We start from the raw sequence: 22,773 nt of genomic DNA on the forward strand, positions 1-22,773 counted from the left end.
TTTTTTTCTAAACTATAATTGATGGAAATGTCCAATATGCGCAACCATGATCAAATGCGAATTGTAACTTGGTTGCGCAAATAAGGTCTTTCCATCAATTATAGTTTAGAAAAAAGAGGCTGATGCTTTGGCCTGATGCATATTATTGCAGTATTGCCGCTTTTATTACGTACCTCGAGCAGCCCCAATGTCTACATACCGTACTATGTCCGCTCTCCAGTCTGTGGCGGCTCATGCAGAAGCAGAGCGTTGCACAGTGGTCTGAATAGAGAATCTAGCTGGACAAAACTATTTTAATAGATTGGCGTTTATGAATTTGTACCCGACTTCGTATCTACTAGTTTATGGGGCCACTGATTACAAATCTTCACTGAGGTTTCAAAAATCTATTATGGCTGACAAATTTTAAAAAATTTATTGAATTCGCTCTAAACTTGTTACTTGGGGGTTTATGAAAAGTGAAAATAATTTTATGGGTGTCGCAAAAGCGCGTAAAAAGAGTTTATTTTGACTTATATAGCCAACACTTCACAGAATTAGATTTTATGAAACGAAACTCAGCGGAACTATGCTGTGAAATCATTTAAATTTTTAAATCGTGAAATATCCACAAGTTGATTTCATTCTGTTTTGTTTTATTTGGTAGTGGGGCTTTTATTTTTTCCATCTACAATCATTACAAAAAATAAAGTGATTTCGCACAGCAAGGTGCTAAATGCCTGAATGAGAAACAGAGAATGCGGAGATAAAAGGAATTCAATACTGAAATAGCCTCCAGCCGGATCCCGATCATTGCCCACGGAAACACAGCACATATTCGAAGCAATCGAGCCAGAGTTGCCACTTTGATAAATTGTTAACAAAATTGGTAGAATAAATTTGGGTTGGTAAAAGGTAAATTTTTTCTTATTTTGAACTGTCAAACTTTGTACGGAAATCTATTTAACCAAAGTTATCACTTTATCAAATGATTTTGGTGGATAAATGTATAAATATCAGCAAAATTCAACCTTGACAGGTTGCCAGGTGGTCGCTTTTGCTACGAAAACATAAAAAGCAAATGAACACACTGGACGCGGTAAGAATGAAACGTAACTATTCATAATATAAGTTAAATATAAACAATTTTATGCAATGAAAGAATGCAGATAAACAGATAGACTTAAGCAATTAATCTCTTTATAACTTTACATGAAGACCCAACCCTATTGTGTAATGCACATAGAAAATCTATGTATTTCTTCATGCAATTATTTTCATCATAATTTAGTACGATTATCTACATATTTCGGGATGGCCCGAACATGGTAACTTCATCAAAATGTTTGTTTGTTTCAACCACTTTTCGACAGAAAATTTTAAGCCTCGTGACGGATGTGCCCAATCTAAGCGAAACGCAGCAACGGCAGCAGTAGAGCGAGTAGTTTATCTGTCTAGTTCTCTAGGAACTAGGAAATTTTTTTACCTCCGTCTTCATGACTGTTCATATTTCCACTAAAGAGGATCCAAATTAAAGCAACAACCTAATATCTAAATTTCTTAAAAGACCAGATATAATAATATTTCATGTAATGCTAAATTTTTTTGCAGTAAGGTAATTTAAGGTATTTAAATCAATACACACTTATTAACTGCTCTGCTAATACGATGAAATAAGAAAATTTACCTTTCGTATTATTATTTTTAATGTGTAAAAAAATTCCTTAAAAAATATTAAAATTTCCAAAATAATAATTTGTTGAGGTGGCAGTGCTACTTGAGAAATTTCCGAAAAGTAAAAAAGAAATTTATTTCATAAGCACATTTTATCAGGGACATAACAGCTATGTCTTATCGGAAAAACGTTGTTCCATAACAGTTATAAGATGAGAAATATTTTTTACCTCGCCGATAAGAGTTATATATAACCCAACGTTTACTTTTTACGTTGCCTGATAACAGTTATGCAGGAGGAATATGTTTTCCGTCGCCAATAAGAGTTATTTCCCAACGTTTATTTTTTACGTTGCTTGATAACAGTTATTACCCAACGTTTATTTTTTACGTTGCTTGATAACAGCTATTACCCAAAGTTTATTTTTATGTTGTCTGATAACAGTTATTTCACTAACAGGCCCAGGGTCCTTTTCTCAGCTCCCAGGTTCTGCCGGCTGTCGACTTGATATTTTTTCTGGTACGCAGTTTATTTCATGTGGCGGTGGTATGCGCCGAGAAGGAGAAAAGGCTATCGAACGTGACTCCCAATAACTTGGAAGCATTCACGCTCGGTATTTTTGCGAAGTCAACATACAGGTCCAGTTCTAGCCTAACCTCGGTCCACAGTAAAACTGCGGATGTTTCTGGCAGTGACGATTGGAAAGACCGTTTAAATTCTCCGAGCACTCCGGAACTCGACAGGTCAATCGAGACTAGAACCGTCCAATCACAAAGTAATCGTTGGTTCAGATGAGGGCGTAGGCTAGGCTTTATTTCCAGAATACGGAACCAAAGCTGTTTTAAAACACTATAAAGCATCCTATTCTCTACTTACCTGTAATGCTGATGGGCTCGCAGAAATAATCTCTGAAGCTTCCTTCAATGCCCGCGATGACTTCATTTCACCTTCAGCCGCGATCACTTTTGCGCGCGCCTCCCGAGCTGCTTCGGCTTCGGCTGCCATGGCGCGCTGTAAAGCGGTTGGTAGAGATACGTCCTTGCTGAAGGAAAAAAATATACAAAAAAAAAACGTATGTAATTTCCGTCTCTAGAGCTAACCACAAAAAATTACATTTCTACACGTTCGACTTTCACTCCCCACGGATCGGTTGCTTCATCTAGCGATACTTGCATTGTATGCGAAATAGTTTCGCGCTCCGTCAACAGTTCGGACAAATTTCGGGTACCTAGCACATTGCGCAGTGTTGTGGCAGCTAGCAAACGCGTTGAGTGGCTATAATTGGACACTTGTATTACAGCTTTGAGAGGATCGCTGATGCGATAATAAACTACTGCATCTACAGTCACAGTAACCGAATCCTTGGATAACACTTCTTGTGGTGGCACATCAAACGAAACTGTACGAAGATCCACTTTGCAATAGTCATCTACGCAGGGTAGCACGAAGAAGACGCCAGGACCACGAGCGCCACCACTGCGTAGCCGACCCATGCGAAAGATTACGGCACGCTCATATTCAGAGACAACTTTGAAGCACACAAATACGGAGATGGGAAAGGTGAGTACCATAACAATGATGGAAATCGCTGTTGCGATTATTTCGACGCAGCCCATTTCGTCATTCTCTGCTATGGGGGAGAGAAAAGAATTAAGTTTATTTTTTTATTTTTTGTATGTACACTGCCGGAACAAAGTATTGGCACAGCAATTTTTTCTCAATATATGCAACAATTTTCATTCTAATATTATTCCGCTAATTTCGTGTAAAAATATGGTTCATTCTACAACAAAAAAACATAAAAATATAATTACTAAAATTTGTGCAAAACTCGCGAAAATTCAGCAAATTTTCATGAAAATTTTCAACTTTTCAATCATATTTTTAGAATTTTTTTGAGTATGCAGGTTTGTAGGCCAATCAATTTTATTATAATAAAGTGCTAGGAATTACCGTTGATTTTTGGCAATTTTTTTTCCGTGCTGTCTCTTCCATACAAATCTTTTTTTTTTCGAAAATACTTTATATGGAAAAAATAAAAAAAAATCTTAAAAATCAACGCGATTTTTTGCTAACTCCGAAATTGCATTTTTTTTACTAGAATTTAATGCGCTGCAAAACTGCATACTCAAAAAAATTCTAAAAAATCTGATTAAAAAGTTGAAAATTTTGATGAAAATTTCCTGAATTTTCGCGAGTTTGGCACAAAGTTTGGGAATTATTTTTTTGTTTTTTGTTTGAGTGAACCATATTTTTATACAAAATTGGCGGAAAAATATTAGAATAAAAATGGTTGCATATATTGAGAAAAATTTGCTGTGCCAATACTTTGTTCCGGATGTGTATTTAATTCCTATGCATGAGTACGATTTTAATTTTTTTATGCATATACATACATATGTTAGGGATGAATGTTAGTTAACGGGATTGTTGCTGACTAAAAAATTATATTAAATAAAAAAATTTAAGGGCGGTATTGTCACTTGCGAAGCGAATGAATTTGGCGAAGCGAACGGTTTGGCGAAGCGAATGGATCGGTGGACGCAACTTAAATATACATTAAGAGTGTTCTCTTTTACCAGCATGTGCAAGTTCGTTGCATCGCGAACACTTTTAATACCTTCTCTTCCTTTTAATTCGCTTCTCCAAACCGTTCGCTTCGCCAAAATCATTCGCTTCGCAAGTGATAATACCACCCTAAATGTGCAGCCAATTAGGCATTTCCATACGTCCATAAGGGTGTAGTATGTATGCGCACACATACATATCGTTAGCTTAATATACATCCCAACAAGCAAAATAAACTTAAATAAAGTTTTTTTTAAGTTTTCAATTATAAACATTAAGCTTACAAAACGTTGATTTTTTGTTTATAAAACGCTTGAAAGTAAGCATAATATAATCGAAAAGGAACATTGGTTATAAGCGTAGAAATATAAACTTGTAATAAATGTTCAAAAGAAAGCTTTTTATAAGCGTAAAAGTGTAAACTTATAATAAAGGTTCAAAAAAAGTTTTTTATAAGCGTATCAATATAAACTTACTAAAAATTTTCAAAAGAAAGCTTTTTATAAACATTTTTATAACCCTTTATTTAAAGATATTTCATTAAAAACTCATACATAGATTGCTTAACATCTAGAAACTAAACGAAATGCGAATTTTCGGCGGACTCATCTACAGTCGCGAAAATATAAATAGGGAATAGACATTTTAGCATACAAATTCACAATAACACATACAAATTAAGCATAAAAAAGTTAATTATTACATCTTGTTGCGTGCTTTCAATTACTTGCGGTTATTGGCAAATTGGAAAAGGGACATCGATGCAGCTATATATTCCGCTTCATCGCCGCCATTCTCATTGATGAACTTTTCTGAAAAAAATTTAATACATTTTTAATTGAATGTTAAACTAAGAAAGGATAAGGGGAACTCATCATTTGAAGACTCGAATGCTCCACCGATTAGCGCAGCGGGTCCTGGATTGGATTTTCTTGTTTTACCGCATTGGTTTTATTTAATTTTTTCTTTTAATAATATATTTTAAAAAACGTAAACACGTCACTTACGATTGAAAAAATTTTATATTTACTACTTCATGTCGTTGGCATTTACATTTCATTTATAAGTTTAAGTTATTTATAAACATTCGCTCTCAAAACTTATTAAAGGTTTATTTGAAAAAACTTTTAATAAGCTTAATATTAAAAATGCTTATTTAACGCTTATTATAGCAAACTTAATTTAAGTTATTTTTAAAAACGTTTACTGAAATGCTTGTTGGGATAGAAATGCACTATCTAACATTTTTATTTCTTCGTAAAGTAATTTTTTAAATTTATTAAAAAGTAAAGTTCTCTAGTTGCAAATTCTATTCGAATACTGTTTTTTATAGTGTTTTCTTTTCTCAAAACAACTTCTGCCCTTTTATATGGGAACTCTTGCTTTGCGTTGCCCTGAAACCTCAGAAAATGTTACGTTCTTTATATAAGAATGAAACAGAAATTATACTACTCCATCACAATTTATTTATAGAACTTAATAAAGCTGAATCATTCACTTGGCCTGTAAGTCTTTAGTAATTTTAAAGCAAAACACTTACTTCTGATACGGAAAGTAATTGCATTTTTACAAGCGTAAATTAAAAATCTACCGAGCAACTCTAACCCTCACGTTTATTTGAGGGCTGAAAAGGCAGCACTTTTGCCGGATCAGAGCGCAACCTGCTGAGAAAAGAACACGACGCCTTGTGAAAGGGCTGAGAAAAGAACATGAAAATTTGACAGCGCTAACACAAGGCAGAATAAGTGCAGGCTTTTTTCGAGAAAAGAAAACGCTATTAATTAAGGCTGTATGTATATAATACTGCGATTTTTATATTCTATTAGATGGTCAGTGAATAACCTGGCGACTTTTCTACAAATGTGGATTTCAAAATAAAATAAGTTATGGCCTTGCTATATTAAGTAGATAGATAGATAAATAATTTATGAGGTATGCACTGCGACCTAATGATCTATTGTGCCCTCCACTCTTCACAATACTTCCTCCAAGCCAAGATCCCCCAGGAAGTCCCAAAGCTTCTTTGGGGAAAAGGAGTGAATGTGCTCTAACTGTGGCCACATGGAGCCAAACTCCTCTCACGTCTTCTGCTGACTGCATCACACTCAATGAGGATGTGGAGTGGCGTTTCACTGGAGACGTTGCAGAACCGGCAAAGGTCATTCGGTCGTAACCCCAGTTTATACATATGCCCTCCCAGTCTGCAGTGTCCTGTAAGAAAACCTGTTAATATTCTCAGCCTCTCCATTGGGAGGCTAATTAAACTTTTGAATCTACTCTTGTTGTACCCTCCTAGCAGGCTTTTTGCCTGTCGCATACCTAACGAACTCTGCCTGTTCGAGTCCCTCATATTGTACCTCTCCTCCCTGAGCTTTTCCTTAATAGTGTTGGGACCCACACCCAGGAAGGGCTCAGGGCCAATTGGAGTAATGGCTGCCGCCTCTCTAGCGAGACAGTCCGCCGCTTCATTCCCCTCCATTCCCATATGGCCAGGCACCCACGCCAGTTTGACGTTGTTGTGCCTACCAAGGGAGTTGAGCCTCACTATGCACTCAAGGACTAGAGACGATTTAATTTCGAAGGATAACAGAGCCTTGAGTGCCGCCTGACTGTCACTAAGAATTACAATCCTCTCATTACGGTATCCTCTATTAATGATGGCCTCCGCACACAAGTAGATGGCGTACACTTCAGCCTGAAATATGCTCGGATATTTCCCCATCGGGATAGAGATCCTGGACCTAGGTCCGGAGATACCAGCCCCTATTCCTTCCGGGGTCTTCGAGCCATCTGTGTACCACTGCAGTGTACTATCCTGAAGGAGTCTCTCAAAGGAGGAGGCACTCCAGGTTGTCTTACTGCTTAACTCAATTTTAAACCTCTTTTCAAACCTTATGGTTCTAAAAATGTCAACCCTCGGAAGCAAGGCTAGCGGGAGCCAGGACCCTAGCTTCGCCATGTTCCTAGAGGAAATGACCTTCCCTCTTCCATGACCCTCTCTAGTGAAATTGAGCAGAGTTCTTTTGGCCGCCAATTCTATAGTTATGTACAGGGGCTCGAGTTCAAGGACCACTTCCAGCGCTGTCGTCGGACACGTGCGCATCGCTCCCGTTATGCATACACATGCCAGTCGTAAGTACATAAAAACATAAATATGTATTGCTGTACGTATGAATGTGCATTTTGATCATGAAACTCAAGCAGACTACTAAAAAATGGACAAAAAAAATGAACATACTTGAATATATCGCTAGAATTACTTTATTAATTACGTATTTAGTCTGTACGCCAATATTTACATATGTATGTGTTTTATTTTAGTATGTTCGGTATACATACCTACAACATGTTCACATATGCTAAACACATTCTTAGTTCGTATAATTTTTTTCTATGATCTGCTTATATGTATTTCAATTATTCTTTAAACTAAATTGATTTATGTATGTAGGTACTTATATAGCAATTAAAATAGTATTTACGTCAGTAGAGAATCAAATGCATATTGAAATCGTTTTAATACAAATTCATTCTGTAATTTTTTTATTTTTATTTTTTTTTAATCACCGACATTTTCAGCCTCTTAAGAAATTTAAACTCGCTTACTAAATACCAAAGCCAGCAAACATCTTGGTTGTATTAATTCCACAAAAAGCTATAAACTTATTTGGCCACTAACAAATATTTCCATAAACGCGCCTAAATACTCAGATGTTCAAATTCAATTCCAGTAGAGTTCGCATGCAGGATACGTGCGATTACAGATCGTCGAAAGGATGCTGCGTATACGAAAAGGACATTCATCAGGCGAAATAAATGATTTTCGGTAATTTTATTATGCATAAATATTTGTGGTGTCTGTTATATAAATTATAACTCCGTTTTACTGTTTATAAAAGTAGCCTTGCATTTTTAGTAAAGTTCATTTTACATGGAAGAAAATGCCTAGTACCGTCAGCCAAAAAAATTATTAAAAATCAACGCGATTTCCTAGTGCCTTAATTTTTACCTACTTAAATTTAATGGGCTATAAAACTGCAGAATTAAAAAAAAAGTTTAAGTTTAAAAGTTTTGGGTGTAATTGTTAAAGTTTGTTTAATTTTTTAAATTTTTGTACGAAGCTTGAAAAGTGGATTTTTATGGTGCTGGTTATGTAATGTTCTAGATGTTTATAAAACAAACTATAAACATTAAATAAACCAAAGAAAAAACCAAAACTGGTCAAAATGTCACTTAACCCTCATCGCTTCTTTGGGTACGACCATATACAGTTTGTGAATTTGAATAAAAAAAAAACTAATTGTCGAAATTATCTGGGTTTTGGTAATATTTGGAATATTTTCAAATATGTATGTACTAGGGCTTTCGATTTCTTCTCGCACATTCTCGAGCATTTCGAGACCCTGGAAATCGAGCAATTCTCGACACAGTCTGGGGTACCGACATTCTCACAAGATATTTCGAGTAGTTATGGAGACATAGCATAATGAAAGTGTTAAAAACAAAATGTACACCCACCAGAATAATGGCGTTTTCTTTTCTCGAAAAAATGTCACTTTCTTATGTGGCAACCTTATCAGAGTGCAGCATTTTAAAGAAAGCTCGCAATATGCATGTGAAGATGAAGAAAAGAACACGATAACTAAACAGCCCTGGCGCAGGGCAGAATAAATGCAACATTGGGCCGTATGCATAAAAAATAAGCAATTGCTTTTACTTAAAATTGCATACCTTTCACTTAAATTTATTTGAACAAATTGAGTAAAAGGTCTGAAATTTTAGGAAAAAGCATTATGCTTAGGTTTTATGCATACGGCCTTTTATTTCGAGAAAAGAAAATGCTATAAGCCTCCGCTTAGTGTTTTTTAATATTTGCAATGTTTTTTTAAATATTTGCAATGTTTTTTTTTTTAATATTTGCAATGTTTTTTGCAATAAATTTTTTCGTCAATTTTTAATAGAAATATAGTTCATACTGCTTCAAAAGGCATGTAAATTTATGTTTAAAATTTTTAAAAAATTTGGGAAAGGTCGACAAATTTTCACCAAAATGTTTAACTTTTAAGCAAAATTTTTTAGAATTATTTTGACTTTGCAGTTTTGTAGTTAACTCAATTTCAGTATAATAAAGAGAAAATTTTAAATAGTTTTAAGTACGGTGTACTATATTAAATTCGTATTGTCATGAACTTGAATAATTCCATTATTGATGAGTTTAATTCAGAGCTGAATAAAATTTTTTTTTTTCATTTCAGTTGTCAACGCAGTTTTAAAGGATTTTTCCATTTTCAGATCAGTTAAGGTAGGTGTTATTAATACTGTCTCTTGTACTTTAAACTCATAATTTGGAATCCCTTGTTGATATTGTTACAAGAGTTAAAAAGTATTTGGTTGAAATATAGGGGGCCCAGTTGATTATTGAGACTGCGTTAAAAAAACGCCTATACCTCTTGTTTTCAAAATGGCGGCTAACTAACTACCTTTACATGATAAGCAGGGGTGCTTTTTTGTGATTTTCATTTTTTCGATAAAGTTAATTCTTTCCATAATTTTTTTCAGACTTAATTGTTTAGATCACAAAAGACTTAAAACGGCCATAAAAACGCAGTCTCCATTATAATAATTAAAAATGATGAAAAATCCAAAAATCGATTTTGCAATGTTCTACAAATGAAAATCTTGGTATTTTCAGTCAGTTAGCTTTACGGACGGACATGGCTTAATCGATTTCTCTTTTCACCTGCGCATATATTCATATGTCCATCTCGATTCTTTGAGGCTTTTAAGGCAGTGTCACACGATTGGTACATTTGTACATTTTTCATTTTGGGGCTATTGGTATAAAATAAAAAAATTGGAACGACAATTTTTTTTGTAGTCACAATATTAGTACAATACAGCGAACTTCTTTGGCGTCTGCCATGGCTACCAGTTATTTGCTTTAAAATAGCATTTATCCCCGAGTTTTTAAGTGCGTTTAATTGAACTTTTTAATAGCTCGAACGATTAAGAAAATATTCTTAATTACTTTGTAAAAATGCAGTAAACTTAAAAATGGATTTTAATTTGACGTTAATAGAAACTTTAATTCAACACAAATAGCTAATAAACTGAATTGAGTACGCTGTTTTAAAAGATGCATTAGGGTGTTATTTAAGTCAACAGAAGCTGTCTTTCAAAAAAAAACCAACATTTTTAATGTTTTTTTTAATGTAAACTTTGCCAAAATTTAGTAAAATTCCTATTAGAAAATGCCTGGAATGAATAATTTTTACACTAATAATAACGTTGTAGGGAGATTCTCAAGTTTTGGAATGACACAAAAAATCGCCGAAACACGTAAACTTATCTTCGAGTCGTAGATTACGAATCTGTATTCTGCTTTTCTAGATCAGGTAATTTTCCCAAGATATTGACCTTTTTATGAAAAATAAATTCAGATTTTAATAGAAAAAAAATTAAAAAAAAAACAAGTAACAAGGTTAATAAAAACATCGCCCCCGCACCACCTATCGACTAATTTTTTTGTGGAGTTATTTGTTTTCATTTAAGTTATATACATTGTAAAAATGAAACAAATCGGTCCATAAATACAGGGTTTTCCAATTGGACACCGGCGCCACCTAGCGGATTAATTCCGCTTCCGTCCTTCGGTTTTGAGCTAGGTTTAAAGTTTCAAGTCTCTAGCTCATCGGAATGTTGGTTAAAAATTGATTGCTAGATTTGATTACACACAGCTGAAACATAATAAAAGCTTGTAATAACAGGTTTTTTTAAATAAATTTTGTCATTTGTGTTAAAGCCTGTTCTTTCACACAAAATCAAGCTACCAATGAAGAAAATCGATGGTTAAATTAAAAAATTGTGAATGGTCAAAGGAAAATTCGTAATGATTTTTTGGATGAAATATTAGCAGGAACTAATGTTACTCATACGCCATGTACATATGTACATGGCCATACTCGTACATGGCGTATGAGTAACACATTTTACATGTTAAAGTTAAATTTTCTTCATTTATAATTCAGATTCGTAATCAACTACCTAAAATTATGTTACCTGTCGCGGTGTTTTTTGTGGTATTTTAGCGTTCCTGCAGTGTAATAAATGATTGGTCAAGAATTTTCACAGAACGGGAAATTTTGAAGAATTGCGAATGTTATTTTTCTATCAAAATTTGTAATTTTTTTGATCAACCACCTTTTTACCTCTTCTAAAAATGTTTCACTTTCATTTTTAAAACGTGGACTAGTCAGAAATAGTCAGAACTAGTCAGATTTTACTGGAAGTCGATCCCGTACTTGGTTCCCTGACAATTGAGAGGACAAAAAGAGAGTAAATAAGTTCGTATCTCTCAGAAGTTACCAATCTTAGTTCAATGATTTTTTGTGGGTAAATTCTGGTACATAATTGTGTCAAACGATTGCCAGCAACTCTCCAGTAACTTAATTTCTGAGAATTCGCTCTCAGTAACAATTTGCAAGTTGCATGAACAGCTGATAAATTTGTGGTTTATTCGTAGAAACTTCCTTATAAAACAGCGAGGTTGTTCACACCTGACTGGTTATCACGTTATGTGGTTATATTTTTTATTCGGTTTACAACAATAAAATACACTACACAATAATAACTTTCAGCCAGATAACCTGATAACCAGGCAGTGTGAACAACCTCTGCATTTCATTTCTTATTTTATATTAAAATAGGGTTCTCCTCCTAGAAAACTATGGCTGCGTTTCTTTATACATTCCGGATAACCCAATTTCGCAGCCGGAATAAACAGAATGTGTTTGAAATATACGTCAACATATCATCAGGAACGTTCTAAAGAATAAATAAACAAAAAAGTTTATTCCAAACGTTCAGAATGAATAAAGAAATGCAGCCTATAATTTTGCTACCTCAATTTCCCCTACTTTGAAGTTTTTTGGACGCATGAACACCAAAACTTGATAGTTTTTTGATAACTTTTGAAAACTTTTTACTATTCGGGATTCTAATGAATTTGAAAGTATTTTTGGTTATTGACATGTGTGAGCTGAGTGTGTTTACATGCAAAATAAGAAACAATTTACAACCAAAATTTGGTTATGTTGAATTTGTCAGAAGTTACCCTTTTTATTAGAAAGCGATCCCATACTTTTCAGTGTTACTCTCTCGCTCTGAGCGAATTTCTATTTTTACACAGTTGACTAGTTTTAGTCCGAGACCTTTTGACACAGATGCCTTCGCGTATTGTATATGTATATAGATATCTGGTAAAAGTCAACTTAGTAAATAATAATCACCCTAATGTGTAGTCTTTAAAATATTTACAAAACTTTTTTATTTTCTTTGCATAATAGTGCAATAGAATACGAGCATTTATGTATTCATATGCATGTATTTTAAAACAATTTAATTGCATCCCTCACTTGAAAAAAAGTCCGTATTTCACGAGTTTGCTTGGCCACTGCACGAAAATTAAAAACAAATTTTCTATATGAGTATGTACATGAACAACTATTGAGTTTATTGTTTCGTTTGTCGGCGCATCTACGTGATTTAATGGCGCATGAAAATGCCTAACGAGCTAGTGATTTTAGCAAGCATATGAATGCATTTTCAAAAATTGCCGGAAATCATTTACATAAATTTGAAAATATTATTTGCACTAGCAAAACACGAAGGGAGTAAAAGCGGTTCCGAATCAAAAGAGATACACGGTATTCAAGTACATACATATTGAGATATCGTAACGAAACTTAGGATCTAAGCTGTTCTTGGTCAATGGTTGGTTGGTGGTGAAAATAGGCAAAACTAAACTGATACCCAGAAGAATGAATACATCGAAATTGCCTTGCAAAAATTAATTTAAATTCGGGGGTGTATGTACATTAGACTGCATCACTAAAAAAAGTTGCGGTTTTTCCGTCGGGATTACAAAATCTATTATATTTTAAGACGTCCACCAAAATATTTCGGAAAAATATTAAGATTTAAGCGAGCTGGACCGATTTGAAAATACCTCCAAAAATGGAGTTTTTTATGAATAAAAATAGTTTCTTAAAGAACTTTTTGAAAAAAGTCCCCTCAGATGATAAAACAAATTAGGCTTAAAAATTCTGCATAAAAATATTTAAACATCTTTTCAACGGAATCGTAATAATGATATTTTTGATGTTGTTTGTTTTACCTTTTTCAAAGATTGATTTACGAAGAACTTGAATAACTGGGCCAAAACTATTCTGATGTAGACTTATGGGATCTCAGTAGAAAGGCATTTTCCCAATATTTTTATTTATGTGCAAAAAAAAGTCATTCGTGTCCCAATATTTTTTTTTTTTAAATACCAACGCATCTTAATTCTACTTTGCATGATATTCGTTCATCCTACCTTTCTCTTTCATCCTTTGAATGAGTTTATTAACAAAGAAATAAGAAGGGTGAGAAAATACCTTTCCAATGATATCTCACAAGTCTAAATCGGGAGAGTTTAGGCTCAGTTATTCAAGTATTTCTTATACCAATCTTTGAAAAAAGTTAAAAACAGCATCAAAAATCTCATTACGATTTCGTTAACATTTTTTTTTAAATTTTTTAAAAATATTTTTATGCAAATTTTTTAAGCTTAAACCGTTTTGTCATTTGAGAGGAATTTTTCAAAAAAAAAAATCTTTAACAAACTATTTTTATTCATAAAAAACTCCATCTTTGGAGGTATTTTCAAATCGGTCCAGCTCACTTAAATCTTAATATTTTTTCGAAATATTTTGGTGGACGTCTTAAAATATAATAGATTTTATAATTCCAATGGAAAAACAGTACCGATTTTTTTTTTTTGTATGGGGAGTGATGCAGTCTAATGTACATATATGTATGTTCATATGTAGGATTCATTTCGGACTTATATAAATATTCCACGCGCTCCGCATAGGTTTTCGGGGATACATTCAAATAGACAACTACATAAATAACATTTCTGGGCCCGCTTTATTAACCTTTTGTGTTTACATAATAATGAAGTTTCCCAAAGAAAAACTCATAAATAACGCAAGTAGATAGTTAAAAAACTAATAAATATTCTGCATAGCAATTATGTTCAACATTTTGTTCATATTTCTATCCATACTATGTATGTACCTGCATACATACATACATACATATGAATGCCTGTGGTCAAGTTAAATAATTTTCTCCGTACAATGCACTTTGCGGGCGATTCAAGTGTTTATTTATCTCTGAAACACTATTTGTCGGTAAAATTGCGAAAGCTGATTGCTGTTTATTTAAAAAATGCGCACATTTACACATACATGTGTGAATATGAGTAGGTATGTGTGAATATTTCTTCCGATCTTTCCTGATTGTTTAAAGAAGCAGTCTCTCGTCAGATGGTCAAAGCCATGTAGCCTTAATAAAGAAAATGAACTATTTCATGAAAGCGTTTAATTGCCAAATAATATGAACGTTAAACATAAAGAGCTAATAATCATAATCCACGATGTTCCAAGACTTGTTAAGTTCAATCGAAGAAATTCAGTACAGCTATACAAAGGCTGCTAGCTATTACATCAGGAGCAAACTAAATAGGTATTACGCAGATTACAGTAGGGCCCGGATTTCTATGCATTTACATTTTTTTTTTTGGTAAGTCATAGGAACTTAAAGATTAACAAATGTTGCGAATCAAGAGTTTTGTGTTAAGATGGCATCGATTTTTTAGTGCATATTCTTACATATTTTGCCTTCAATGCATATAAAGGCATATTTTGTCAAAAAAGCATATTTAATTGTATTTTTTATTGCAAGAGCATTTGATGATTTCGTCGAAAATTATTTTAATGTCACTGACGCAGCGCCATATATCAAGCCCTCACCGCAAAAAAAAAACGTAAGCAAATTTTTTTTCAAAATTTAGTTTTTGATGCAGAATTGCATCTAGATGATCTACGGGTATTTCTGCATCAAAAAGAAAATGGAAAATATGTCGCTTTGGCGGTTAGAGCTCTATGTGGTATAATCAGCAAAGGCGCTGAAAGTATTTTACCCAAGTTGCTGCACGATACTTGTTAGTTATTAATTAATTATATATGATTAAATATATATTTTTAATTTATTGTAAATATTTTTTTTTTACTTTAACTACTTATTTTTTTTAATACATACATATTTTACAATTTTAGATATATATTTAATTGCTCTCGAGTTTTTCGTTGCACTAAAAATTACAATATATTATTGTGTTAATTATAAACTTGTAATAAAATATGAAAAGTAAATAAAAAAAAATTAAAAATGCTAAACAAATGCGAGAAGTCTTTTTTCATATTTTTTGTTTTTAGTGCATATTTTTCAGTTTGAGTGCATATTTTTGACTTTTTAGTGCACATTATATGCGCATAATTTCGTTTGTTTAGCGCATAAAAATCCGGACCCTACATATAAGCAACACCTTTCTAGTTATGCGTTTTAGGCAGCATCTCTATTTTATCAAAAATGTAGGTAGGCTGTATATGTACATATATGTATGTATGTAGGTATGTACATATTAATTTAGTACTATATACATAAATAGCATCGTAATTTGTTTACTTCAAATTATTTTAATTTTATTTTAAGTTTCTGTTAATGTAAACAATTTTTTATTACAATTATGTGTACGAGTATGTACACTGGCGTTCAAAACTGAGTGAGTCAATTTTTATTTAAATATGTATTCACAATATTTTTGGTTACTTTTTTTTATCAAAAATTCAACTTCTTGGAATTGAGCTTATCAGTAATTTAACCATAAAAATGGTACCAAGAATTTCCCTGACTGACAAGTGTAGGACGGTTAATGAGTTTCTAACGACTCGTATAAGGTGGAGTATTATATTGAGAACCGATCTGTATTCCCGAATCGGTCTAACTAGTTTTGTAAAATGAACCATATAACTGCATACCCAAAAGAATTTTTTAACCAGATTAAGCAGGTTGAATTTGCCCAGTCGAATGGTCATTTCACTGGAGCGTCGTTAAAGAAATTATCACGCGGGAGAAGTTGCATGGGCAAGTAATAGCTTTTCTCCATACAATGCTACAGGAGCCCCATCCGGGGGTTATTTCATGGCTGGGGAACATTTTCAAAGCGTGTATAATGCTCAACTAAGTTCCGTCTACATGGAAAAGTGTTAAAGTAGTTTTCATTCCCAAGGTAGGTAAGAGAGGGCATACGGCCTAAGGACTTCAGACCAACCAGTCTCTCGTCTTTTGCACTGAAAACTTTCAAGCGACTACTGGACACGCACATTCGTTCAAAATTGTCTAGTGGACAGCATGCTTACCTAAAAGGGCTAGAAGACTCAACAGGGAAGGGGTCAACGTTGTCGCGTATTCAGATGATGTAGTGATTATGGTATCCGGATTGTGCAGTGCATAAATGGGATAAGCGAAATGCTTCAAAGAGCACTAGAGGAATTGGGTTATTGGGCAAATAGCTGCGGGCTCAATATTAATCCCTCGAAGACCGAATTACTATTATTCACTACACGGAAAAAGATTCCTAATTTTAACCTACCTTCCTTAAGCGCTCATACTATTTCTCCTTCCCCTTACGCTAAGTATTTGGAAGTCATTCTCACACCGAAATTAAACTGGAAAGTGAACACAGAGCAACGAGTAAAAAAGACTTATGATGCTCTGTATTCCTGCAAGTAAAATGCTTGGTAATCAATGGGGCCTACGACCTGATCTTATGCTATAGATGTGCAAGGCAAGGTGATTCGCCCAATTATTGCATACGGTTCGCTGGTTTGGTGGAAAGCCGTAGAGATAAAGTCCATACGCACAATTTTAGGCAGGATACAAAGGTCAGCCTACATTGCGATAACCAGGGCCATCAGATCATGTCCAACGGAACCATTGAATGTCATCTGTCATCTGCCACCGATTGATCTCTTTTTTTAAGGTGTGCTCTGAAGTTGAGGGGACTTAGAGTGGAAAGAAGGTACGTACGCGCGTGGGCGTATCCTGTACTCTTTCAACAACCCAATCATTCGCGAAAAATCTGACTACATTTGTCCTTCGCTTCTTTTCAAGAAAAACTTCCGTACGATTTTTCCATCAAGAAAGCAGCGAAAGGATCCTATTTTTACTGAACGCTTCGAAGTATCCATCTTTGCGGATGGCTAAAGATGGATTGTGGCGTAGGGGCGGGAATATTTTCGACCGACCAACAAATCCTAGAGTCTATTCGATTACCAAATTCGGCCAGTGTTTTTCAGGCAGAAGTCTTTGCCATAAAAGAGGCGTGCAAAATAACTTTAGCCTCGAAGCTAGCGGTAACCAGCATTGATATTTTTTTTGATAGTCAGGCAGCGATCAAGGCACTTAGCTCTGTAAGCATTACCTCCAGCATAATAAGACAGTGCAGGCAGAACGTTATGGCTTTAGCTGACAGGCATGTCGTAACACTGATATGGGTGCCGGGGCACAGCAGAATTCATGGCAACGAGATGGCTGACGAGCTGGCCATGAATGGGTCGGCTCAGGATATCTCAAAGCCAGAGGAGATTTCTGTACCTCTGAGCTATGTATATCAAAGGCCGCATCTCTCAGCACGGCAAAAGGTGGCTAACAATGGGTGGAAAGACCTATAATCCTGTAGGGTGATCAGCAGGAGTCTGTGGCCAACCTTCTGCCCAAAACGCACTGCTTTTCTTATCAAACTAAACAGGAGGGATCTATCCCGACTAAATGCCGTTTACACAGGGCACTGGGCCGTGGGAATCCATGCTGCAAGACTAGGACTGAAACACAGCAGTTTTTGTCGTAGCTGTAATTCACCAGATGCAGAAGAAACGATGGAGCATCTGCTCTGCATTTTAATGGCTCAACTTCTTTTGCACCGGAGCGTTCTGTCAAAAACTTCCAGCAGTAAAAAGTTACGAATTGGCACAGCAGAAATGTAAAATTTTCTCACCATAGTAAAAAGTTTTTTCCATCATAGAACTCTTCTACTGATTGGCACAGGACCAAATTACATAAAATGCGATGTTTTTTTTTTTTGATTCATCATATCGAGCCCTAACCGCCAAACAGACGTAGGCGACATTTTCAAAATTTTATTTTGGATGCAGAAATACATCTGGATGCTCTAGGAAGATTCTTGCATCAAAAAGAAAAAAATTAAAAAAATGTCGCTAACGTCTTTTTGGCGATACCTACACATACGCAGGTAGAACATACATACATGTTTTCAATCCCTGGTAGACGCGCGATCCTTGCACGGTTGGCAATCGTACATCCGTTGTTGGATATACGATGGCATGCGAAGAGACGGGATTCGCACGTGTGCGATGTTGCGTAGGCGCAGTATTCATTTTGTTTAAGTTATGCAATTTTTTAGCTTTGAAACACACACAATTTATAAAAATTCAAAGTATGCGATCGCGTTTTTTTTTCAAAAATTTAGTTTAATATAAAAGGCTGAACGCGTCTGGTAGATAGAAGCTCTAAACGTTAGGAGCTAGAAAAGGCAACTAAACTGAGTCAAACAAAAATTGGAAAGCGCGAAGAAATTTCAAAATTATACTCTGCTTTTTTGCATACATACAATGCACATATATAAATATACATTCATACAATATACAGTAATTGTACTGAACGACTAGACATGTTTTTTCTTTTTTTCTAGGTTTATTTCCCAATTGATGTACCTACATAGTGGTGCCTCACGCTGGAAAATGTTTTCCAGCAAATTTCGGCTACACGCTTTTGTTTATAAGTTTTTACAAACAAAATAACCACCAACTAGTTGGTGCGATTTTTCTGCTGTTTTAATAAATTTCTAATGTAAACTTTTAATCCTAAATACATACGTATGTATGTATGTATCTACAAGTATATTCATGTATTTTTAGATGTTCGTTTTTGTCGAACATGCACATATGTATGTATGTAGGTGTGTATGTTTGCATTACGATTTAGTACATGGATATCTCGATTTTCTATTGAGCTGTTAATGCACTGCCTCACCAATCCACTCGAACGCCTTATTTTGCCACTGTAATGCCTATGGTTGGTTATTCAGGCTATCAGTAGACGTATAATTTGGCCAACATTGGAGTAATTTTTTGATGGAGTGGCGCAGTGTGTTGGTAAATGTTTTGGTGCGAAGGTGTAAATACATAAACACATGCCACATTTGACAAGCAGAAAACAACAGAGTTAAGAAAACAAGCGCCAGACCACCCTGCGATCTTCACCCTGAGGCAAAGTAGCAACCTTTGCTGTCGATCATTTCGCTTTGACTGCATACGAGTATGCAGTTTAATGATTGCATCTTTAGAATGATGTATGTACACCTGCGTTCAACTAATCAGAAACGAAATTCAAAATGATATTGTTTGCAAATTATGTTTATTTTTTTATTTTCTATTATTTTCATTTAAAATATAATTCAATCTGTAACAGAAGCTACAATAATAAAAGTTTCACAGCTTTTAAAAAAAGCAAAAAAAATTATTCAAACTTAAAAAAGTTGTCATGAAAATTTCCAAATTTTTATTCAGAATGTTTAGAAAATTTTCGGGTATGCAGTTCTGTAGCCCATTCAATTGTAGTCTAAGAAGTGCATGTCTCCAGTCGTTAAAAATTACCGTGGTTTTTTTTCTAAATATTCTGATAAAAAATTTGGAAATTTTGATGACAATATTTTGAAGATTGATTAATTGTTTTTGCAATTTTGCAAGCTTTGAAACTTTTATTGTTGTGTTTTCGGTTACAGATTGAATTATAATTTAAATGAAAATTAATAAAAATAAACAAATTAAAAATAATTTGCAAATAATATCATTTTGAATTTCTTTTCTAATTAGTTGAACGCAGGTGTATGTGTGTATTGGCAATGTGTTTAAGAGGAATGATAACACTGGATCACAAATTTGTGTTTTTTGTCACCCCTTTTTTGTATGCCACTATAGAATTCCTACAGTTGCGAGAATATAAATAGGGAAAAAACATTTTAGCAGTATTCGGCTATTTCGCTTTCATTTATTTAAGTTATTATTTTTTTTTGTATGAAAGTGTAGCTCGTTATCTAACAAACACCATGTAAGTGGAAATTTCAAACTTCGTACAAAAATTAGCAAAAATTCGACAAAGTTTCATAAAAATGTTTATTAGATTTTAATTAGATTTCTTAGAGATGTTCTGAGTATACAGTAGGCCATTCAATTTTATTATAACGAGGTGTAATTTTTAGTAGCTAGGACTTAACGTTTATTTTTTGATTTTTTTTTTTTTGTGGTAGTTGTTGCTGAACATACTTTTTATGGAAGAAAATGCGTGAACAAAAAATTGCTAAAAATCAATATTAAGTCCTAGCCTTTTCAAACTTGCACTTTACTACAAAACTGCATAAATTCTAAAAATCCTGATCAAAAAGATTTAAATTTGGAAGAAATTTTTTATAAATGTTCTACAAAGTTTGAAATTTTCATTTTCATGGTTTTTTAGTTTGCTATATTTACATAGATAACAATAAACATTTAAAAAAAAAGATAAATAGCCAAAACTTGCGGAAATATCTCTTCCGAAAATCGAGTTAATTTTTTTTTACATGGAAATATTTAATTAATTTTCAATTAAGATATAGTTCATTTTCTAAAAAAAACCAAGTTTAAAACTTTGTAGAAAACTAAAAAAAAATTTTAGTCAAAATTTCAAACTTTTCTCAGAAGTGTTAGAATTTATTTGAATATACAGTTTTATTGACCATTAAAAGTTTTTTTGCCGAAGGTGTTGCGGTTTTCTTCCATATAAAAATAAATTCTGTTTATGTATTCGTTAAAATCTAAAAAAATCAACAATAATTTTTAGCCACTTTAAACTTGCACATTATTGCACTAAAATTGAATGAATACTCAAAAGTAGCTTGGTTTTTTATGGGTTTTGTTACAGAATGAACTGTATTTTGTTTGAAAATTAAATGAAAAATGAATAAATAAACATAAGTGGAAAACAATATCACTTTGAAAGTGGGATGCTAAGGATATGACCGATACTCTAAGTCATCCCCATTTTCCAAAAATCTATAGTAATCTTATTATTTGTTAAGATATTGTTTTAAGTATTAACTTGAAGTAAATAAGCGTTCTTCGTTATTGAGATATCTGAGTTTCGGCGCAACATCCATTTTCCAAAAATTTATGATAGCCTCATTAATTGCAAAAAATTATTGCAAATATAAATTATGAGTGAAATTACTTCTGAAGATACTAATTTATCGCGGTTTTCGTATACATATACATATCGATGGCAGCAACGCCTTACTTCAAAATTTGATTGCAGAACGCCCTATTTCAGAACTTTATTGAAAAACACCCTGTTGTTGTTGTTGTTGTAGCAGCATACAAATTCCCCAAAGACTTTTTGGGGAGTGTTGCTGGAGTAAGTCCAGATATAAATCTGGGTCGTTCCGGTTACGTAGACCCGACTGTCGTGGGAACCCTGTCTCAGAATTTGGTTGAAGAATGCCCTATGGGAACAACCGTTATGCGAACAACCGTTATGCGAACAAAGTCATAAAACCTTTGTGCACAAGTGCGCTCAGGTATACAAAATAAAATCTTAAGTTTAAAATATTTAAAATAGGGATTTAATTTTTATTTTTGTTTTATTCAGCCGGTATTTTTAAAGTACATGAATATACTACGTATGTAAGTCTTAATAATTTTTAATACACATATTTTTACGTTTTTATTTATTTATACATAAGCCATATTATGTACATGCACGTGTATGTACATACACCTCATATATTCTTTGATTTCATGAGTAACTGAAACACATACACATCTTTGGTCATATGAAATAGTAGTAGCTTAAGTCGGGAGGCTGGCTTTAGTACAATGTGATTGATGACAACGAGAATATTAATTTGCTAACAACAGAACTATTCCTATCATGTTTATTTGCCAAGAGCTCTTCATAGCACAGCACATTATACTAAAGCCAGCCTCCGGAATTCAGCTACTATTCCATATGACAACAGATATATACATATACATATATGTTTGCTTTTATATTTTTAATGGACTTATCAAGGCAAATTCACCTTTGGACTTATGTTTTTCTTTCCTAAATGAAAAATCGCCAATTACTACATATTATAAGGCACTGTCAAATCTACAATTTCTCAAATTACGTACAAACATTCAGATGTAGCCATTGCAAATTAAACGTAACAAACTTTTGCGTGGTGGTGTTCGATTTTTATTATTTTATTAATTTTTTTTTTACTGTAAGTTAAATTCATGCTTAACTCAGAGTTTAATCCATAGAGTTTTAATTTGTTATTTCAAAATTATGTATATGGATAAAAAACATCGATAAATTGGATAAACAAAATCTAAAAAAAAAATTATAATCGAACTCTTTTGAGTCTAAAAACGCATTTTTTGTTACATTTAATTTGTAATGGTCATATGTACATACATAGAAGTATATGTATGCCATTGCTTTAATATTACTTGAATAAATACATACATATGTAGGTATGTATGTATTAAAATTTAATTTCTAAA

At 33.6% G+C, this 22,773-nt stretch overlaps 2 protein-coding genes across 2 annotated transcripts in view; one reads left to right on the plus strand and one right to left on the minus strand.

The window, feature by feature from the left end:
* Positions 1–1,415, plus strand: part of LOC118734373 (band 7 protein AGAP004871-like) — a 6,691-nt gene extending 5,276 nt beyond the window's left edge. The window contains exon 3 of the mRNA XM_036464098.1: positions 1,353–1,415. Coding sequence (XP_036319991.1) covers positions 1,353–1,415 — 63 coding nt within the window. The remainder of the gene's footprint in view (positions 1–1,352) is intronic.
* The window catches only part of LOC118733348 (band 7 protein AGAP004871-like), a 30,841-nt gene extending 27,557 nt beyond the window's left edge, over positions 1–3,284 (minus strand). The window contains exons 1-2 of the mRNA XM_036462711.1: positions 2,768–3,284; positions 2,531–2,696 (exon numbers count right to left, since the gene is read on the minus strand). Of these exons, the coding sequence (XP_036318604.1) occupies positions 2,531–2,696; positions 2,768–3,270 (669 nt within the window). The 5' untranslated portion in view covers positions 3,271–3,284. The remainder of the gene's footprint in view (positions 1–2,530; positions 2,697–2,767) is intronic.
* Between the last annotated feature and the right edge of the window lie 19,489 nt (positions 3,285–22,773).

This window comes from Rhagoletis pomonella, unplaced genomic scaffold (assembly GCF_013731165.1).
Source record: "Rhagoletis pomonella isolate Grant_MI unplaced genomic scaffold, Rhpom_1.0 Rhpom_scaffold_00002, whole genome shotgun sequence".
In the NCBI taxonomy this organism is placed as follows: domain Eukaryota; kingdom Metazoa; phylum Arthropoda; class Insecta; order Diptera; family Tephritidae; genus Rhagoletis; species Rhagoletis pomonella.